Here is a 19,984-nt window from a genome sequence, read left to right as displayed (position 1 = left end):
GAACTGGCCGCGGGAAATGGAAACAAATCAAGCGCCGCTCGCGCTTTTCAAGTATCGAAAACTTAAAACTTCGGCGACCAGAGTTGAACTTCATTTAGAAACTTGTGAATTTCCAACTCTGTTGAAAAGGTGTCTCAGGCCAGCGTGGGCCCGGCCTGGTGTCAGTGTGTGTGACTAGAGCAACAGTCTTTAAAGAGAAGGTCACTAGGGAGCAGCACTTGGTCGGGAACTACCGGGATGTAAAGGAAACAAACACTACAAAAGGATTTCAATGTGGCAGCGACAAGGAAAAAACAACAACATATCAACCATCTCATGTGCCCTCGTTAGAGAAGAAACCTGAAACATCACATCCCCGTGGATCGCTGCTCCACTTCATTCACAGAAGCCTCCGAACGAGGACGGCCGGTTCCGGCAGCACGAGGCGGACCAATCAGAGAGCCTGACTGGGGGCAGACCCAGCCCGCCTGCTACCCCCCCGACCAAAAGCAGCCGCCTCCGAAGGAGAGGTGAGGTTCAGATGTGGCAGTGGAACGACTCGAGCCGGGTATTCAGTGTGGGACTGGGTCAACAGAATCAGTGTCGGTTCAGCGAGCACACAAACAAAGGAAAACAGCTGCGGGGACGAGTCCTCCACAAACAGTCACGTGACACGTGTGTGTGTGTGTGTGTGTGTGTGTGTGTGTGTGTGTGTGTGTGTGTGTGTGTGTGTGTGTGTGTGTGTGTGTGTGTGTGTGTGTGTGTGGTCAGTGTGTGAGACAGGATTTTAAGCCAGTCTGGTTTTCTCTTCCTCCTCGGAGTCTGCCTGGTCTGATATGTGACAACTACAAAAAAAAACACAGTTCAGCTCAATCACCTCCATTACCCACAATTCCTTGCGCAGCAGCTTTGTCAGACAGACAGCTGGGTTAACTGGGATGCTGTTGCTTCTCCGTTGAGAACTGATGTCTGAAGAAGCGCCAGCAGCCGGCGCTTCTTCTCGTTTTCATGCGATGCTGCCAACGACGGAACGGTCCAGACAAAGGAGGAGGAGCCCAAATAAATCATAAAGACTGAGAGCTGGAAGCAGCAATAATAATAATAATAATAATAATAATAATAATAATAATAATAGTAGGATTGGAACATTGTGAAGTCCTATCTGAGGGATTGTGGAAGAGAACGGTGTGGGTGCAGCGTCACCGGAGAGAAACAGTCTGTGAAGAAGAGCTGGAAGGTTTTCCCTGACTACACTATTGACCAGAGAGAGTTAACTTAAAACACACACACACACACACACACACACACACACACACACACACACACACACACACACACACACACACACACACACACACACACACACACCTCGTTCTCTCTGACACATAGTAAATATACCTGGCCCAAAAAATACACAACAGAGTGAAAGAGAAATCATCAACAACGCAAAAGAAAAGAAAAACAAAAAAACCAAGAGGATTCATAATAGTTTGGATATTTGTGGTGAAGGCGTGTAAACGTGGTGGTGGGGAGGGTGGTGTGTGTGTGTGTGTGGGGGGGGGGGGTTCAGAGGTGGAGAAATGTCCGAAGTCAGCCACTGCTGTGTTTCCTTTCAGTCACTCTTGTCCTTCTGTGGAGATGCTGCTGCTGCCTCCTCCTCCTCTCCTCCCATCCCTCGGTCCTCCTCCCCCTCGCCTCTCCTTTCCCCCTCCTTTTCTTCCACCAAGTCACTCTCTCCTCCTGCCTCTTCCTCCTCCTCATCCTCCTCCTCCTCCTCTCCAGTAGCTTTCAGTCCACCCTTTCTGTCCTCCTCGTCCTCCTCCTCTTCCTCGTCCTCCTCCTCGTCCTCCTCGTGTCTCGGGGGGTTCTGAGTGACGCCGCTGCCCCCCAGCGCTCCGGCCATGGCGCTCTGCAGCTCGGCCAGCGTGGAGGCGGTGGGGAAGCCGGTGAGGCTGAGTCCCCCGAGGCCTGGAGGGAGGAACATGGAGGGGTAGAGGAGGCCGGGGGCCATGGTGGAGAGGAGGAAGGGGTTGAAAGCCAGGGAGTTGGTGGACATGCCGGCTGCAGCCAGCAGGGCGGCGGCGTCTCCGTTGATGGATGGCTCGGCTGACGACTCAGCAGCTGGGATCTGAGCGCCTGCACCGCCCTCCGCCTCCTTCCCCCCCCTCTTCTTTTTTGCCTTCTTCACTCTCTCATTTCCTTCAGGCTCTTCCTCCTCTCCCCGCTCGTCTCCGTCTTCTCCCTCCTCCGCATCTCTCTTCCTCTTCGTCGCCTCGTCGTCACCTCCCGCCACCATCCCGTTGGTGTTGCCTGTCGCCGCGGCAATGGCGGCGGCGTTGGACGCGGCGGCGGCGGCGGCGGACGCCAGGTTACTGCCGAAGAGGCCGCCGAGGCTGAACATGTTGGGGAGGGCGGCGGCCATGTTGGGCAGGCCTCCCATGCCGGGCAGCATGAGAGGCAGCATGGAGGCGGCGGCGGCGCTGGCAGCGGCCTGCTTGGGGTCGGTGGGAGGAGGGAAGGCCATCAGACCGGCAGCCAACTGGAGCGACTGGAGGCTCTGGAGGGACGACAGGTCCATCCCTCCGAACAGGCTGTTCAGCAGCAGAGGGTTGATGCCTCCTGCACACACACAGGCAGGTTTAAACCGGAGCACAAACACACATATCTGCAGAAATACCACATAAAACATCAACAGATTTCCTAAAAGTCGATAAAAAGAACCTAATTAAACAAATGAAATAAAATATTATAGTTGATCATATAATGCTTGAGTAAATCTGATGTTTTAAGTCATATTTATGCAGAAATACAGACCATTTAAGGGTTTCAAGCATTTAAAAGGCTCAATCTCAGACTGTAGACATGTTGGAAACAACATGCATGTTGGAAACAACATGCCTGTTGGAAACAACATGCCTGTGCAGTATTAGTGTGATGGTGCAGCGCTGGTTTGTACCTGCAGATGATGCAGCGGTTGCCAGTGATGCCTGAGCAGCCTGAGCTGCTGCTGCTGCCTGGGCGGCGGCCGCTGCCTTGGCAATCTCAGATTTGGGCCGTCGTCCCCGGCGACGGACGCCCTCCTCCCGGACCACAGGGCCGGTCAGAAGGCGGTCAAACATGGCTTCTGGGAGGAAACCCTGTGTGGAGCATTAATGGTTAGAAAACAACAGTAATCCACAGAGGAAGCCGGCAGCTTAGAAGGTTTGAGCTCAATAAAAAAAACAATAATACAACAATTTAATGCTGTCAGTTTTCTTACAAACATGTCGTTCAGGAGCTGTGAAAGTTGTGAGGTTTTGTCTTGTTTACTAACCGACTGTTTGACGATGTCTGTCCAATCAGGAGCGATAGAAAACTCAGGGTTCTCCAGTAACCACCTGGGAAGCTCCTTCATTGGTGGAGCCATGGCTCCTCCCATCTGCAAAGCACAAGGAGGAAATGAGTTTCTCATTTAAAAATAAATAAATAATCAATTCAAGTAGACACAGTTTCAGTGCACAGGCCAAACGTGTCCTTCTGTAACTCGTCCTGCACACGTCGGATCATCCTGCAGGTCCGGCAGCTCACCTTACGTCCGTTTCTTCTGTTCACCACAGGCACTCGTTCCTCCCCGGTCAGAGTGTTAATGTCGATCTTGTTGGGGTTTCGACAGCGGTGGCGCTTCTGCTTGGGCTTGGAGAACTGAGACAGCAGTAACTCCTCGCTCTTCTGCAGCAGGAAGACAGAAAACAAAGAGGAAGGTGAGAACACCGGAAGTTCAGACACCTGCCGCAGAGAGGCAGAAAGAAAACTTCATTAAATCAGAACCTGGCTGACGTTTGAACAGTTCACAGTAATGAAGGGGTGAAGAGGATGAAGAGGATGAAGGGGTGAAGAGGATGAAGGGGTGAAGAGGATGAAGGGGTGAAGAGGATGAAGAGGATGAAGGGGTGAAGAGGATGAAGGGGTGAAGAAGATGAAGGGGTGAAGAGGATGAAGGGGTGAAGAGGATGAAGGGGTGAAGAAGATGAAGGGGTGAATAGAATGAAGAGGATGAAGAGGTGAAGAGGATGAAGGGGTGAAGAGGATGAAGGGGTGAAGAGGATGAAGGGGTGAATAGAATGAAGAGGATGAAGAGGTGAAGAGGATGAAGGGGTGAAGAGGATGTAGGGGTGAAGAGGATGTAGGGGTGAATAGGATGAAGAGGTGAAGAGGATGAAGGGGTGAAGATGCGAAGAGGATGAAGAGGATGAATGGGTGAAGAGGATGAAGGGGTGAAGATGCGAAGAGGATGAATGGGTGAAGAGGTGAAGAGGATGAAGAGGATGAAGGGGTGAAGAGGATGAATGGGTGAAGAGGATGAAGAGGACGTAGGCAGGCCTTACTGGTGTGAATCCAGCCATGTCCATGGTGTATGTTGGGTGCTGCCTCAGCCACTCTCCCAGCTCCTTGTTGGAGGCCGCTGCCTCCTCGTCCTCCAGAGACCTGCTGCTGGGGCTCTGCTCGGGGACGGCGTGGGTTCTGCGGGCGCGGGCGCTTTCCTGACCTCCGTCCACACTGGAGACCTTCGCCCCGTCAGCATCATCCTGAAAATAGGTTACAGAGGGAAAGATTAGTTGAAACAGATTTGCACGTACAATGAGTGATCAGGTGACTGCCTGCGCTTGTGTTTACCCCTCCTGCTCTCTTGTTGCCCATGAAGAGCAGCTCCAGGCCCTCCACATTTTTCCTGCGGCCCCGCCTCCTTCTCATCATGGGCAGCTCGGCCTCCAGCGAACCATTGGCCCTGTGGCCGGAGGGCGGGGCTTGCTGCAGGAGCTCCATCTGGGCCTTGAGGGAGGGGCTTGTCACCAGGGCACTGGGGAAGCTGGCCAATGAGGGAGAGGCCTTGTGGTGATGGTGCATTCCCTGAAGTGGGAGTCAGAAAACTTGATTAAAGAACTGTAATGTTTAATGTAAAAACCAGAAGTATATATATATATATATATATTTATATTTGAATATTTAATACTAGTTAACACTGGTTTGTAACTGAAGGGTGGTGCTGTGAGTTCTTCCACTACCTTGGTGAGGTCCATGGCCTGGCTCTGAGACTCGGTGGCAGCGTGGCTTTCTCTCAGCTGAGCGACCATCTCCATCAGGTTACGTCTCTTTGCTGCCCTCTCTGCTTCGATCTCGATCTTCCTCCTCCTCCTCCTCCTCTGTCGAGGCAACGTCAGGCTCAAAGCGTCCTCCTGCAACACGAGGTCAACGGTTAGTCCAACAGCTTACCTTGGCGCATGGACACCCGGCACGGATGATATTAGCAGCATATTTACAAAAACAGTTATTGGACGAAAAACTGAATATTTTCACATCATTTTGGACGACTATTGTGACAATATTTATTCATAAAATGCCACAAAACAGCAAAACAAAGGTAATAGTGGATGTTATTGAACTGAGATTTCCTCAGTCTTTATCCAGCAGCCAGCTGTTGGGGAAGGTATGATTACAATTTCATTTCTTATTAACACTCTTAATAGTCCAGTTAAAAAAAAAAACCTCTACCCGTTTCTTTTTCATTACTTAAGAATTGTTTTGATTTTTTAAACAAATAAACCCAGGACAGGATTGATATTTTGACAAATAGTTTTTCTCCACAGCAGCAACAGTGATGTTTACAACAGCAAAATAAAAATGAATAAATAATAAAGTAAATCTCACTGGAAAGAAATTTAAAAAAGTGTCAACAAAGCCAGACATTTCTCTCTCTCTCTCTCACACACACACACACACACACACACACACACACACACACACACACACACACACACACACACACACACACACACACACACACACACAGCCCCTGAGACTGATGGTGAATAAACTGTCCCGATCATGTTACAGTAATGCTGAACGAGGAGTTTGGAAGACGTACATGAACCTGCGGTGATAGTGTTTTATCTTCACTCCCGCTGTACGTATGGATGCCGGCCATCGTCAGCTCGGTCAGGCTCCGTCTCTGCAGCGGGCTCTCGGTCGCCATGGCTACTGCCGCTGTGGCTCCTGCCGAACCGTGTCCCGGCAGGAGGCTGCTGGGGAAGTCAAAAACGTGGCGTCTGTTGACGGGCCACTTGCCCTTCAGGACGGCCTCGCAGATGTTGTCCATCCTGTTGATCATCACACGGTCCTGAGCGGTGTAGAGAGGAGAGACATGATGGATCACTCTCCGTCACTTCCTCTGACTCTCTTTCTGCCTTCTGGGAATTTCTCAACTGCAGAGAACCAAGCCTCCAATTTAAGTCTATCTTTTAAATGTTCCCAGTTTTTAATTTTTTTTTAAAGTAAACTTCATTATATTTCAGTAAAATATGTGTTTTCTAATTTTCTTTTGATAAGATCTCAACACTTTTCCTTGTTGCACCTTAACCTGCGTTCATCATGACAATCCTTCAGGACCGAGTCCTTCATTGTTTTCCACTCAGCTGCTCAGAGTCTCTTTAAACATTCTTCACTCTCCAGTTTTCTGCTGGTTTTATGATCGTTGTTGAGCTACTGTCAGGCAAACACTTCCTGCACAGATGTTTCACATTAAAAGCTTTCCAGTGGTTTAAAAGCTACAATCTCTCTCTTCCTGATCAGCATTTCATACAGAGTGGTTTGATTATTTCCTTGATGTAGAAAACATGTGTACATAGTGTGTAAAATGCTAAATGGAGCTCAAGCTGACATCTTTAACTTGTTTTATTCCCTTCAGTCCAAAATCCAAAGATACTTTGGTTTATGTTTATAGAGGAAAACAGAGGGGGGGGAACTTATTTTAGCATTTTCACATTAAAATAACTTGACTTATTAATGATTTGTCAAAGCTGCTGATCAAATCATGATTTAGCCCTTCCTGCTCTGTTTGAAGGTGAAACTTACAGAGGAAGTGTTGACAGCAACTTAAAAAACAGGAAGGAGAGTCGAAAGGAGAGATCGGTACGATGTGACTGGACGATGCTGAATTTAACATGAGCCCCCCCCCTCCCCCAGTGATCTGTTATGCCAGACTCACCTTGGGCCAGAAGGAGAAGCTGTAGGCTCGGTCCTGTAAGGCCTGCAGCGCTGAGGTTTCCGGCAGGTCGTCGGGGCAGAACCCGTCTCTGGTTTCGTCACGGGCCGACGTGCTCAGAGACGCGATGCTCTCCTCGTCGAAGTTCTTCTGCTCGGACGCGGCGCTCGCTGTGCGGAGAGAAGGAAAGTCACGTTGCAGACTCTCGATTAAAAAGAGCTTCCAAATTGTTATCAAGGGATCCAATCTCATTTTATTCTCTCGCTCCTGGAAATGAGGCTCATTAAAACACTGACGAGTCATGAGGGGAAACACCAGAAATAGGCCGGTGGCTGAGTGTGAGGTCAGCGATAACGGGGGCCGACAACCGGAAAATAAACTGGCTAACAGGAGAGGCTGTGATGAGGGCTGATGTTCATACATCTCACTGTTTGCTGTGAAACCCGGTATTCTAGTCACAGAAAACAAAAACTAACAAAAACATTTTCTTGGTATTAAGTTAGCTCCATTAGAAACTAGATTCAGAGCTTCTCTCTGGTAGAAGAAATGGAAACATGCTCCCTGCTCAGATAAACCACCGACCACCTCCAAGCCAAAGCAATGAACTTCCTTCATACCTTCAGCCTGAGAGGATTTCTCTGATTTGTCATCTTCGTCAAGCCTCTCCTCCTCTTCCTCCTCCGGGCTCTTCTCTGTGTCAGCAGACTTGTGCGATTTGGGAGACTCTGGGTTCTCCCTCTCCTCTCCGTCTTCCTCCTCTGCAGTCTTGTGCTCCGGCGGTGCTTTAGGAGAGGACTCGGGATGTTTCGGGAGCTCGGCGGCGGCCGCCTCCTTCGGGTCACTGACGGAGTCGGGAGGACTCGAGCTGCTCCTCTCCTCTGACACGTCTTTGTCTTCATCCGCCTGCTTCACAGTCTTGTCTTCTCCACTCGGCTCCTCGTTCTCCTCCTTCAGCTGAGCCTCCTCCTCCTCCTTCACCTCTTTCTTTGGTGAGCCAGTGGTCTCTTCTTTTCCCTCCGAGACCTCCCCCTCGTTTTGCTTCTCCTCCTCAGGAGTTTCAGTCTTGGTACATAGAATGTCGTTGGCTTCTCCTCCCTCCGTTTCCATTTTTATCTCCATCTCTTCTTTCCCTTCCTCGGTCTTGACGTCCTTCCCTTCTCCCTCCTCCTCTTTAGCTGCATCCACAGCAACTTTGGCAGCAGCTGCGGCGCTCTCCAGTTCTGCGGGTGCGAGGAGCGGAGCAGAGGTGCTTTCTGCTGCTCCCATCCCCGCTTTGGTGACCTCTGCCGGGGCCGCGCTGCCGACAGCCCCTCGCTGGCTGGTGAAGCGCTGGTGGGCCTCCAGGAAGGCCAAGGTGGGGTCGTTCAGGATGTGGTAATCTGTGCGGCTCACGCCGTGCTTGGAGGCCCCCAGGAGGAGGTCGCGGTCGTGACGGCCGCAGTCCCACCACTCCGGGAGGTCCTGGGAGGGCTGGCAGAGCTTGAGGCGCTCAGAGAGGTGCGGATGAGGGAGGACCTGCTCTCGGATGCGGCGGAGCAGCTCGATGCGGTACAGGGTGCGAGAGGCACGCTCCTCCGTGATGGGGTCGATGATCAGGGTCGGGTCTGGGAGCTCTGATCAGGGGAAAAGGGAGAAAAACACTTTTTAATCACAAAGTCAGACAATATTAGTTGTTATTTTTGTGACTGAACAATTGCCCAATAAATATCGATAAAAAGAGACATTTTTGCTCAGAATCTGTTGTTCCGCTCACCTGTTTCAGTCTTGACCTGCATTCTGCAGACCCGTTTACACATAGCGATGAAGGAGTAGTAGTATTTCTCCAGGCTCTCGTCTGTTTTCTTGTCCAGTCGAGCAAAAGCTCTGAACTGTGACCAATCGAACTTCTGACGCTGGGTGTCATAGACGACTCCGAAGGTGGACACGACGCGGTAGAAGTCCGCCTCCTCACGGCGCGTCCATCTGACACAGAAATGAGAGAAACAGTTGAACAACCACAGTAATATTGGATCAGATGCCTTTTGATTCTTTGGCGCCACTAGAAGCTGTTTTCAGGATGTTAAATTACTGTAAGCTTTATTTTTGTTGAATGTTCTTGTGTATCCACATTAGGTGTTGAATAAAGCGTGTGATTTTATGATAATAAAGGCAGCGTACCTCTGTCTTCTCTCCTTGTAGTACATGGCTCCATCAGTCATCAGCGAGGTGGCCGTCATCACCGGCGACGCCTCTGGCATGAACTGTCCACCTTTGGCAAAGTAAGCACTTCCTTTAGCCAGATACGGGCTTGCTTCTGTCATGAACACCCCCGCTCCGTCTTGGATGTAAGTCGCTCCTCCTCCCGTTTCTGTAACCATGGCAATGGAAGGAAGGAACTCCCTGCGTCGTCGCCGGCGACCATCGGGCCGGTTGAGGGCTTCCTGGCGGAGCTGCTCTCTACGGTTGGAGCGCTGGTAGGCCGTGATGAGGCGACGCAGACGAGCGGTCAAGGCCGAGGCTGCCGGCCAATACAGACGCTCGGAGCTCGAGGCTCCGCCCACAGCAGGTGCACTTTGACCATTTTCACCTGATTTGGCTGCAGGACAAGAGAGAGACGAGATGTGAACATCTGTGTTTTAATGTCACGACATTGAGCTGCTGATGGAGGAGCTTCAATAAACAAGCGGTGATGTCATCCAAGGTGACTTCACCTGACTTTTGACTTTTATTTGTTGGCCCTCGCAGACATTTAAACAGCTCTTCTTCTTTGGTTCTAGCAGTCTGAGTTGTGGCATCACATGACATTTCTGTTGGTTTTGAATAATCACATAGTCGAGGACTTTTAAAGTTGCCATTTTTACTGTTTTGAATATACTTGTCATTAAACGGGTTGGGTTATACTGGGCTGTTGTTTTGGAAGTTGTGTGTTTTATAGGCTGGCACACGCTTGTTTGAAACCTTTCACACTTTCATGAAACCTTGTGAATGATCCTGATATTAATCCCTCTGTCCTCCCTCTGTCTCTGTGTGCAGTGTAACTTCACCTTGAGTCTCTCCCTCCACCGCGTCATCTTTGTCATCCAGTGGAGAGTTGGTGAAGTCGTCCATGTCGTCTTTGAAAGGCATGCGCAGTGGTTTGTACTCTGGATCCTCGTCCTCACTGTGGACAGTTACAGGGACAAGGGATTCACATGTTGAAGAAACTGGATCATTCATAGTATTTTCCCGTGTTGGCTTTGAATTAATTTAAAAGGCAGAAGCTACTCTGACACCACTTGAAGCTAAGCTTGAAGCTAAGTGTAGGGTGGAGAATGATGGAGGAGGGCAGTGGAAAGGGCATCACAATGGGACTAATCAGAAACAGAGAGAGGAGCTAAAACAGAGAGATAATACTAGGAGGCTGTTGTTGGTCAGTGAAGCCTGCTCTCTTACCCCTCAACACCATCTGCCATCATGTCGGAGCCCCTCTGCTCAGCGGCGATAGCTTTGGCGTCTGGCATGCCCACTCGCTCCAAGAAGCACAGGGCGGGGTCGGCACGCATCGAATTGTACTTCTCATAGCCTGAAGAGGACGAGATGACAAATACAGATGCTCAGAGTCCACGTGTGAATGTGTTCAAGGAAAGGAGATAAACTGGATTTCAATCATTAAATAGTCAAATCTTCTTCAGAAAGACTAAAAGGTTCTCAGTCAACACACCCAGCTCCACTCCTAGAAAGAAGGGAGAAAAAAAGTTGTGCTTTCTAGCACTCCATGAGACAGACAGGAGGCTGCACAGTTACACACACACACACACACACACACACACACACACACACACACACACACACACACACACACACACACACACACCATCCATATTAAATGAAGGAATAGACAAAAACAGCAGCAGAAGGGCAGACCCCAGGAGCCAGCTGCTGACAAGACAGACAGCCTGTGTGTGTGTTTCTGTGTAAGTACACTTCCCTCCATTCTGCACGTGCGCGAGCGCATGTGTCTGTGTGCGTGCGTGCTTGCTTATCCAAGTGAGCCTGCAGGTGCTCATTTGTGTCAGAGAGAGAAGGAGAGGATGAGGAGGGAAGTGTGTGTGTGTGTGTGTGTGTGTGTGTGTGTGTGTGTGTGTGTGTGTGTGTGTGTGTGTGTGTGTGTGTGTGTGTGTGTGTGTGTGTGTGTGTGTGTGTGTGTGTGTGTGTGTGTGTGTCATGGAGTCTGTGAAAGTGAGCTAGTGGGTGAGAAACTGGTGTGTTTGTCCGTTAAGAGCATTCAGGCAGAACAGATTAGAATGTGCAGATCCTACCGAGACACATCGGGAAGAGAAAATGGAAGGAATGAGAGGAAAATGCAGAGCAGCATGAGAGGTGAGGAGAGGAGAGAGGAGGAGCAAGATAGAGAGGAGCGAGGAGGGCCACGGTAACAACACCACACCGCCTCTTCTTTAACCTTTCATTCATCCCCCTTCATTCTTTCTCTCCATCACATTTCACTTTGTAAAGATGTGACGCATTGTTCCTAACCGTCTCTAACACACACACACACACACACCTGCAGCCAAACGTTAATCATCAGGACCTTTATAGCCAATCACTCTGTCTGTCTGTGTGTGTGTGTGTGTGTGTGTGTGTGTGTGTGTGTGTGTGTGTGTGTGTGTGTGTGTGTGTGTGTGTGTGTGTGTGTGTGTGTGTGTGTGTGTGTGTGTGTGTGTGTGTGTTGGTCCCCCTGAAGGGCCTCCCTGGTGAGTGAGGATTATGATTAACTATGGGTGAGCCCTTTTGTATTCGTGTGTGTGTGTGTGTGTCCTAATTGAATCATAGAAGGTGACAATGGTGGAAAAATTATGACAATTATGCCAAATTATTATGAATGAGGGTCTCCGTCTGAGCGTGAGCGCGCACACGCACACACACACACACACTGAGAGTCCGTCCGCGGGACATCCAGACCCCGAGCGGTCGGTGAGACGACGCTAACGAGCCGCTCCCGTTAACGGACGATGCGTTTTGTTGTCCAACCTCTCTGATTAGCTTTTGTTTACAACATTAATACTTGTAACGCGGTGCGCGTGCACACACTCGTAGCCAGTGGTGAGACGAGCCATCAATCACACTCCCAGCAGCCCACTGAGCTTGCCAGCTGGTACTGCCGTCGCCATGGCAACCCCAATCAACTGGTGGCAGCAGAAGTGGGTGGGATGTGTTTGTGTACGCACCCTCACCCAGTTTGACAATGATGTGCATGTGACTGCTCATGTGATGCTTAGTGGGTTGGAAGCCACAGAAGAGTGTGTGTATGACGTGTGAGTGTGACTGCACTGCGTGTGTGTGTGTGTGTTATGGCTGCCATGTTGGAGCGTGTGGATGTGTACATACAGGGCATGTGTGAGGATGTTACCGTGTTTGAAGACGCCCAGGAGCAGAGATTTGTCGGCCTCACTGTCCCACCAGTCGACGGGGACCTCAGCGTGGAACGGTTGGGGGATCCAGACATCCAGCACGCTGTGGAGATGAACAACATCACGTCGCTGATCATAAAACCAAACTGTGTGTTCAATTCACTTCAGTACTTCTGCTCAGAACAGAAAGAGAAACGGAAGAGTCAGATAATCAGCGCTTTAATTTAGAATCACATTTCAAAGTCTGCGAACTAAAAATAAAACTAAGGTAATTTAACTTTATCTGTGTGTTGTACTCTCGTTGTGTAAAACTGTGCAGCTGCACCTTTAACATCCTCAACTAAACTCAAATATCCTCTCGTCACTTCTCGGACTGAGCTGCAGCAAATACAGGACAAATGAATAATGATGGAAACCGGAAACACAGCTCGCTGGCATCTTTTTGTTGCCACGGAAACAAGATGATTTGAGAGACTGAATGCCAAAGGTGAAAGGGACAAGTGTGTACCGCACTAGAATAATTCCAGTAAAAAACAATGTATTGTTAGGTAATGTGAGGGGAACATATGAAACAGCAAAGGTTAAGATTGGAAACGGAACAAATCCTACGCAGGACTTCAAAACAATAAACCACGTGACGACACGCAGCAGCACGTTACCATCGATACACACATCTGCTTGTTTTATCTGCGCACTTCATTTCTTAATGGATTAGTCATCTCGACTTTAAACACAAAGCTAACTTCATATTCATCTTTAAAGTAAATTGGTTCCATAAAGTGTTTGTAGCATCAGAGATTTCACAGAAATGATTCTTCCCATTTTATACCACGAGGCTGTTGTTTTCAACCTTTATCCGTTCTGTGCGTCACCATAAGGACCCATTGAGTGAAATGTAAGCTGTTTATATACATACTGACATTTTGGTTGCACTCCCACCTTTAAAGGTTTCTCCGTTAAGTTACAGTCAATTTAACTTCATGTCTTTTTCCTTGTTCCTCCAGCTGAATGTTTGACCTTCACTGCAGAATGATCCATGTGCACACTTTGTGTGTTTACAATCATCTGCCGTTTTCCTCTGTGATTTTAAGGAACCTCATTTTTGCCACCAAAAACAGTTTGAAAGCATTTCTCAGTCACCTTTAATACACGTGATGTAGAAACCTGAAGCTGCTGGTGAACACACACTGAGAACAGACTTTACAGTTAAATAAAAGACTTGTGTCCCGTTAAAAATGTTGAAATTAAATATATTTCCATAATCATTATTTCTGGAATTTTTAATAAAGGGAGGTCATTTTAAAAAGTTGAATGAGATAATTAAACTTTTTGGTGAAAGAACCGAACCAGACATATTTTCATATATTCTACTACATATCTGGAGAGGTTATTTAAGAACAATAAATCATAGCACCTAATCTCAGACTACGAGTCTGCAGATGTTCCTCATGTCCATTAAAAGTAGAAGAGTCCAGCTAAAACCAGATATCTGGTCTGTTCATGCATTTAAATAAACCACAAACACTTTCAATGTGAAATGACTCAGTTCTTCAACGTCGTAGCACCAAAACAAAACTACATAAAAACAAAAAATAAATAAATAAAAATCCTCTATTATGGAAAGAAAATGGTGTTTCCAGCTAGTTATGGAGAGAAAAGGGTACAATACACAATGGAAGCAGAGACAGAGGGTGACAGGAGGAGAGAAGGAACCAGGGAAACAGTCCCTTATCTCTGCAAACAGCAGCATGCCCGGCCCTGGCAACACACACACACACACACACACACACACACACACACACACGCATGTGCGCCAAGACTGGCATGCTAAATCCCCCTGGCATATGTTGGCACGATGGCACCCCGTATGCTCATGTCTGGCGCGCGCGCGCGCGCACACACACACACACACACACACACACACACACACACACACACACACACACACACACACACACACACACACACACACACACACACATACAGGGGTCTGTCACAGTAGCCACTGAGCGGGGGGAGGGACAGAGGGGAGGAGGGTGGGGGAGATCAACATGGAGGGCACGTGCTCCACATTATAAATGCGTTCACATCTGGGTGGCGGAGTGATGAGAGGGGGATGGGAGAGGATGAGAGAGGGAAGGACGGACAGATGGCAAGAAAAGAGTGGCAAGTCGGAGGAGACGGAGGAAGTGGCGGAGGAGCTGTCACACTGAGATGAAGGAAACGGTCAAGGTGAGCGCCATCTCCAACCTCCACACCGCCGCCAGCCAAACGGCGACGGGCAGCAGCCGCTTGAAGAACTTCTAAATGGGTCAAACTGTGGTGAAAATCTAATTTTCCCCTGACACATTAACTGTGTTGTGTCTGTCAGAATAGAGAGAGCTCTGCCAAAGAGGCCACCAGAACAGACTGAAATACACTTCAGGAATAATTCATCACACGTCCATATAAATATCCTCCTCGCAACTTACTGTCACCATGCATCCAATTCATGAAGGCTTTACATCGCCTGTCCAAGCCTCTCTTGGATTCTAGTAAGAGTGTGTGTGTGAGTGTTTTTCTCATCAGAAAATAATGATGGAATAATATCTTGTTGAGTTTGACAACACCAACATGACACAATGGTTTTGTCTTTTTCAGGTCAGTTACAGCATGACAACAATAAAACACATCAAAAGTGTCCCGTCGGGTCCCGTTAAGGTCTCCAAACCTCTGAGATCAAAGGCCACGCTGCCAGGTTAGTGACCTAACTGGAGCAGCAAAAAACATGAGTGAAAAGGTTTCCCCATCTACAGGCCGTGTGCAGCATCCACTGACCTGCAGTCGCCTCCCTCCAGGATGCGCTCGGCCTGGTCGCCGATGACTTCCTGTCGCAGGTAATACAGCATCCTCACTCTCAGTAGCACCCTGAGAAACAGAGAAGCGTTAGTGAAGCTGCTCCAAACACAGTCGTCCCATTCAGTTCAACACACTTTATCCCACTCTTTATTTTCATCAAGTAGAAAATTAAATGTCAGACAATAATGACAGAGTCCACGATGACATTTTCTAATTGCTTGTTTTGCCTGACCAACAGTCCAGATATTAAGTTAATAAAGGTATAAAACCCAAAATAATCTGCATATTTGAGGTGGAAGCAGAGCATGTTTGGTATTTTTGCTTGGAGACTAATATGGTCCAAACATTATACTGACCAGCCAAGTGTCTCTAGTTATTCTCATGTATTTATTTTAATTAACCTGTAAAAACAGTTGAAAATAAGTGGGTTATTTTGTAACTTCCCTCCGTAACGTCAGAATTTTACCATCACCATGAAATCTCAGAAGTGTCTGTGACATGTTTTATTAGCCCTTATAACACCACTCAATGCCCTGACTGATCTGAGCAACGCTGCAGTTTGTTCCAACACTGTGATAAGACTCACGGATCTTTGATTTTAAATCACTCGGATGAAAAAAGTCCTGTTCTGTAAAAATACTCTTTGCATAAAAAAAACTAGAAATCATTACAAGTGTTTTCTGCCACTGCTGTCAAAAGGATGGTTATCTTCTATGGATGCAAATTACAGTTGTTACGCTTCAGAATTTGCTCCAAGCGTTTCCCCTGGTGAAATGAATCACTTCAGTCACAACCAGAGTCACATCTGATCTCCTCACATTGGAAACGCTGCTATCAGGGAGATCTGCTTCACTGTAAACATTTGTCACCGGGATTTAATGCCAGTAATGGTGTTTAGAACAGAAGACGGAGGAGGGGAGGCGGGGGAGGAGGAGGAGTGGGAGGAGCAGAGAGGAGAAGAATTGAAAGAGTGGAGCTGGAAGGGAGGGAGCAGAAAGTTTGGAGGCAGTGAGGAGAGAAGGGGGAGGAGGGAAAGACAGTCATTTGCAACTCATTCTGTGTGTGTGTGTGTGTGTGTGTGTGTGTGTGTGTGTGTGTGTGTGTGTGTGTGTGTGTGTGTGTGTGTGTGTGTGTGTGTGTGTGTGTGTGTGTGTGTTTGTTGGCAGGCTGTGTGTGCTCATCCATCAATGTGCCAGGCCTGATTAGCCACACAACGCTGTGCTCCAGCCTAGCAGATGGCACCACATAATCACCCCCAAGTGTGTGTATGTGTGTGTCTGTGCGTGTCTTTCACCCACTTCCAACAGGTCTGCCTGCCTGGCACCTGGCCTGGCACGCTGCCACACACACACACGCACACGCACACACACGCACACATATAAACTTTCTCCTCAAGAAGAAAATCTTGGGATTGAATCTGGAGGGCAGGGAAGCAGATCTCCCTGACAACAGACAAACGACTGTGTGTGTGTGTGGGGGGTGGAGGAAGCCCTACTTGTTACAGTGATGTTTCAGGTGCCTCTTGTAGCTATCCTCTTGCAGTAAGTGGTCAGGATTGCAGCTGGCCAGCCAATCAGCACGTGGAGTCTGTGGAGGCGGGGCCTGGGGTTTCCCCTTCTTGCCCTTCCTGCCCCTTGGGACCGGAGTAGATAGACCTGGGGGGAGAGATGGTGGTGGGGTTTTTACAAATCTCAACTTGTAAACTCTGAAACATCTTTAAGGTTATTTATAGATATTATCATATTTCACAGAGTAAATATCTGATCTGAAAACCTGACTCTAACCCTCTTTTATCCAACCACTGTGCCTAACTACCTTATTATTGTAATTACCCCCCAGTCTGCTACCTACTGTCCTCCCTTATCAGCCGTAAAGAACGGTGTAATGGAGGGTGTGTGTGTGTTACCAGAGTGGTTGGTTAGTGTCTTGGTGGTCCCGTCTGCGCTGGGGGTGATGAGGTCCCAGATGAAGCTCTTGATGTTCTCGTCTCCGCGGTAATGCAGCAGGCAGTAGGCCAGCAGGGCCCTGCAGATCGTCTCCACATCGACCTCCTTTAGGGGGCGCTTGAAGCGACCATGAGCCAGGATGTCGCTCCACCTACCCCATCTGAAGAAGAGAGGAAAAAGGAGCGCATGGCGCCGTCAGGGTCTGAATATGTCCAGATTCTATCATACAATCTACAATATACAGCATCAGTTTAACTATAAACTACAGTTACTCCAAAGACAGTTTGGAAAAATAGTCAAGATTGGTCAAATTGTTAAACAAACAAATAATCCTAAAATAACACCTTAACATAGTACAGGCACCACTAATAATACATGATAATAATACTAATATTCCATAATAAAGCAAACAGCATTTAGCACAGGTCTTATTTTGTAAATGGTAATTGTGTGTCATAAACTGATCTGTAAAACAAATAAAATATGAGAAATAAAATCTGTCACCTTTTTTCATTTTTACTAAAATGATTTGTTGAACGCTCAGAAATGCTGAATTAAACTCCAGACAGTAATTATTTCACTAAATCAGTCAGACAGTTTGTGATTCTGTGACATCATTTTATGGCTCACATGACCCCGATCCTTCAGCATGATAAAGACACGTCCACATCATGGTGTCTCATGGCCGAGACGTCATATCAAAAACACACGCATACACACAAGTGTTGGGTTCTCATTGTACACTACATTTTACCAGTGTGCTTACCCAGGCATCCCTGTGTGTGTGTGTGTGTGTGTGTGTGTGTGTGTGTGTGTGTGTGTGTGTGTGTGTGTGTGTGTGTGTGTGTGTGTGTGTGTGTGTGTGTGTGTGTGTGTGTGTGTGTGTGTGTGTGTGTGTGAGTGTGCGTGTGCGTGTGGCGTGCGTGTCCCAGAGAGCGAGTGGCCCTAGAGGCTGACGTGGTGGCCGGACCTCTGATTGTCTTGTTCTCAACTAAAAACCTTTCCACTACTTCCTCCTGATGTTCGCTGAACCGTGAGCACCAGTCTCACTCCGACCCTTTTTCGAAAGGGTAAAATGGAGGGTGAGGGCAAGCAAGAGAGATGGATGATGGGAAAAGACAACAGAGCGCTGAGTGGAGGGGACAGGCCCGGTCAGACAGTGTGTTTTTGTGTCCTACAGCCTCAGGCCACGAGACTAGACTGTAACAATAACAACGCTGACATCTCACTAGCACCACTGTTCATCCTTACACACACACACACACACACACACACACACACACACACACACACACACACACACACACACACACACACACACACACACACACACACACACACAGAGTGTGTCAGTAGTTTACTGTGCTGGCTCTTTATTGTACACTAGTAGATGCTCTTCTGTCACTGCACACATCAACACACGCTCTAATTAAATTATTGTTTATTACTTCCTAATAAATACAACTGAGGATGCATCATCTGAAGGCATTTACTGAACACCAACTGGATTGAAAAGAAATGAGAAAAAAAACCTGCCTACTAAGTGAATTTCAGGGGACTTCCTTTTAAAAGGTGTGTGAGATGGGCTTAACATCCACCAGGTGTGTCTGAGCTAAACACTCATGCCATGTTCTCATGGCTCTAAGTGTGTGTGTGTAAAGAGGCAGCGCTGATTAGTGGCTGTGTGTGTTAATGGCCCCGACTGCAGAGATTTCTGCCTACTAAATCACTCAGGTCTGCATCCATTACTTTGTGTGCTCTTTTACAAACAAATGCACACATTAAGTGAGTGAAACACCTTCCACCCCTCCACCACCTGAACTAGGTTTCTTCTCCTGGTGGATCATAGTCTGCGTCGGAGAGCTTTTTCAACATTCATACCTGCTCCCAGAGATGTCTGTATGAAGAATATAATTCAATCTATATTATTCTCAGTATCCTTTCATCTTTAATTCATATGTATCATCTCTGTGTGTGAAGGAACAGTTTCTCATTTAAGTTTGTCCAAAAGGTGAAATTATTTTTAAACTACACCGTCGCCTGATGATAACTTTATATTTAATACACATCCTGCGTTCTGAATCACATACTATTCCTTTTTACTTTCAGTAGTGCTGCAGCTACCCTTAACAGGTATGTACTGTTGCATGTAGTATGTGTACAATCAGGACACTACTTCATGCACCTTGACCTTTGACCCTCTTTGTCACATCCGTCACAATCCGTGATGTGACGTATTTTCCGCTGCAAAGGATTGTGGGTCAGAACAGCCGGAGAGCGGATGTAGTAGGACATCCTGGTGCTTTTGGCATACTGCGTTTCACATACTGTGTATTGGGACAAACTAAATCTCTTTCTGGCACACTGAATAGTATGTTAGTGTGGATACTGGACCGTAGGCACAGACTCTCACCAAGCGTGGTAATATCAATATCTCTCCAACAGAACACAACTTCATTAAACTTCAAATAAACCATTCTTAGTGGTCAACCTTGTTATTGGTCTGATATTTGAGCAGGAAACCTGAAACTGTGACTGACCCGTAGACCAGCAGGTTCTTCTCCACCCTGAAGCACTCAGATCGGGGGTAACCCTGGGCCTTGTCCTGGGGCCGGCGTGGTTTGGACGAAGGTTTGCTCGGTTCGTCCTCGTCACTCTCCAGCTCTGAGAACTCCAACATCTCGTCCTCTTTGACGCTGCTGTAGTGCCGCGTCTGCTTCCTCACCCTCGGCGTGTCGATGACCAGCGTGTTCTGGAGACAAAACACAGGACAACTCTTTAGTTTGACTTTTTCTTTCTGTCTGATATGCACTTTTTCCTTCCTCTGCGCGAAG

General features: G+C 48.0%; 1 protein-coding gene across 2 annotated transcripts in view; it reads right to left on the bottom strand.

The window, feature by feature from the left end:
* Positions 1-1,541: 1,541 nt before the first annotated feature.
* chd7 (chromodomain helicase DNA binding protein 7) overlaps positions 1,542-19,984 on the bottom strand; it is a 78,671-nt gene continuing 60,228 nt past the window's right edge. For both annotated transcript variants that reach the window (XM_069715896.1, XM_069715895.1), the window contains 19 exons: positions 19,691-19,902; positions 17,111-17,310; positions 16,700-16,859; positions 15,184-15,273; positions 12,366-12,469; positions 10,409-10,538; positions 10,021-10,136; positions 9,155-9,572; positions 8,751-8,959; positions 7,615-8,610; positions 7,001-7,167; positions 5,882-6,133; positions 5,022-5,192; positions 4,633-4,866; positions 4,344-4,544; positions 3,547-3,687; positions 3,293-3,397; positions 2,936-3,116; positions 1,542-2,598 (listed from right to left, as the gene is read on the bottom strand). In XM_069715896.1, coding sequence (XP_069571997.1) covers positions 1,592-2,598; positions 2,936-3,116; positions 3,293-3,397; positions 3,547-3,687; positions 4,344-4,544; positions 4,633-4,866; positions 5,022-5,192; positions 5,882-6,133; positions 7,001-7,167; positions 7,615-8,610; positions 8,751-8,959; positions 9,155-9,572; positions 10,021-10,136; positions 10,409-10,538; positions 12,366-12,469; positions 15,184-15,273; positions 16,700-16,859; positions 17,111-17,310; positions 19,691-19,902 — 5,094 coding nt within the window. In that variant the 3' untranslated portion in view covers positions 1,542-1,591. The remainder of the gene's footprint in view (positions 2,599-2,935; positions 3,117-3,292; positions 3,398-3,546; positions 3,688-4,343; positions 4,545-4,632; positions 4,867-5,021; positions 5,193-5,881; positions 6,134-7,000; positions 7,168-7,614; positions 8,611-8,750; positions 8,960-9,154; positions 9,573-10,020; positions 10,137-10,408; positions 10,539-12,365; positions 12,470-15,183; positions 15,274-16,699; positions 16,860-17,110; positions 17,311-19,690; positions 19,903-19,984) is intronic.

Source organism: Brachyistius frenatus, unplaced genomic scaffold, assembly GCF_029030835.1.
Source record: "Brachyistius frenatus isolate BFR_SWC_R1_liver_20210118 unplaced genomic scaffold, ASM2903083v1 Contig_149, whole genome shotgun sequence".
In the NCBI taxonomy this organism is placed as follows: Eukaryota; Metazoa; Chordata; class Actinopteri; family Embiotocidae; genus Brachyistius; species Brachyistius frenatus.
Note: the sequence above shows the minus strand (reverse complement) of the source record. Positions and strands in the feature narration are given on the sequence as shown.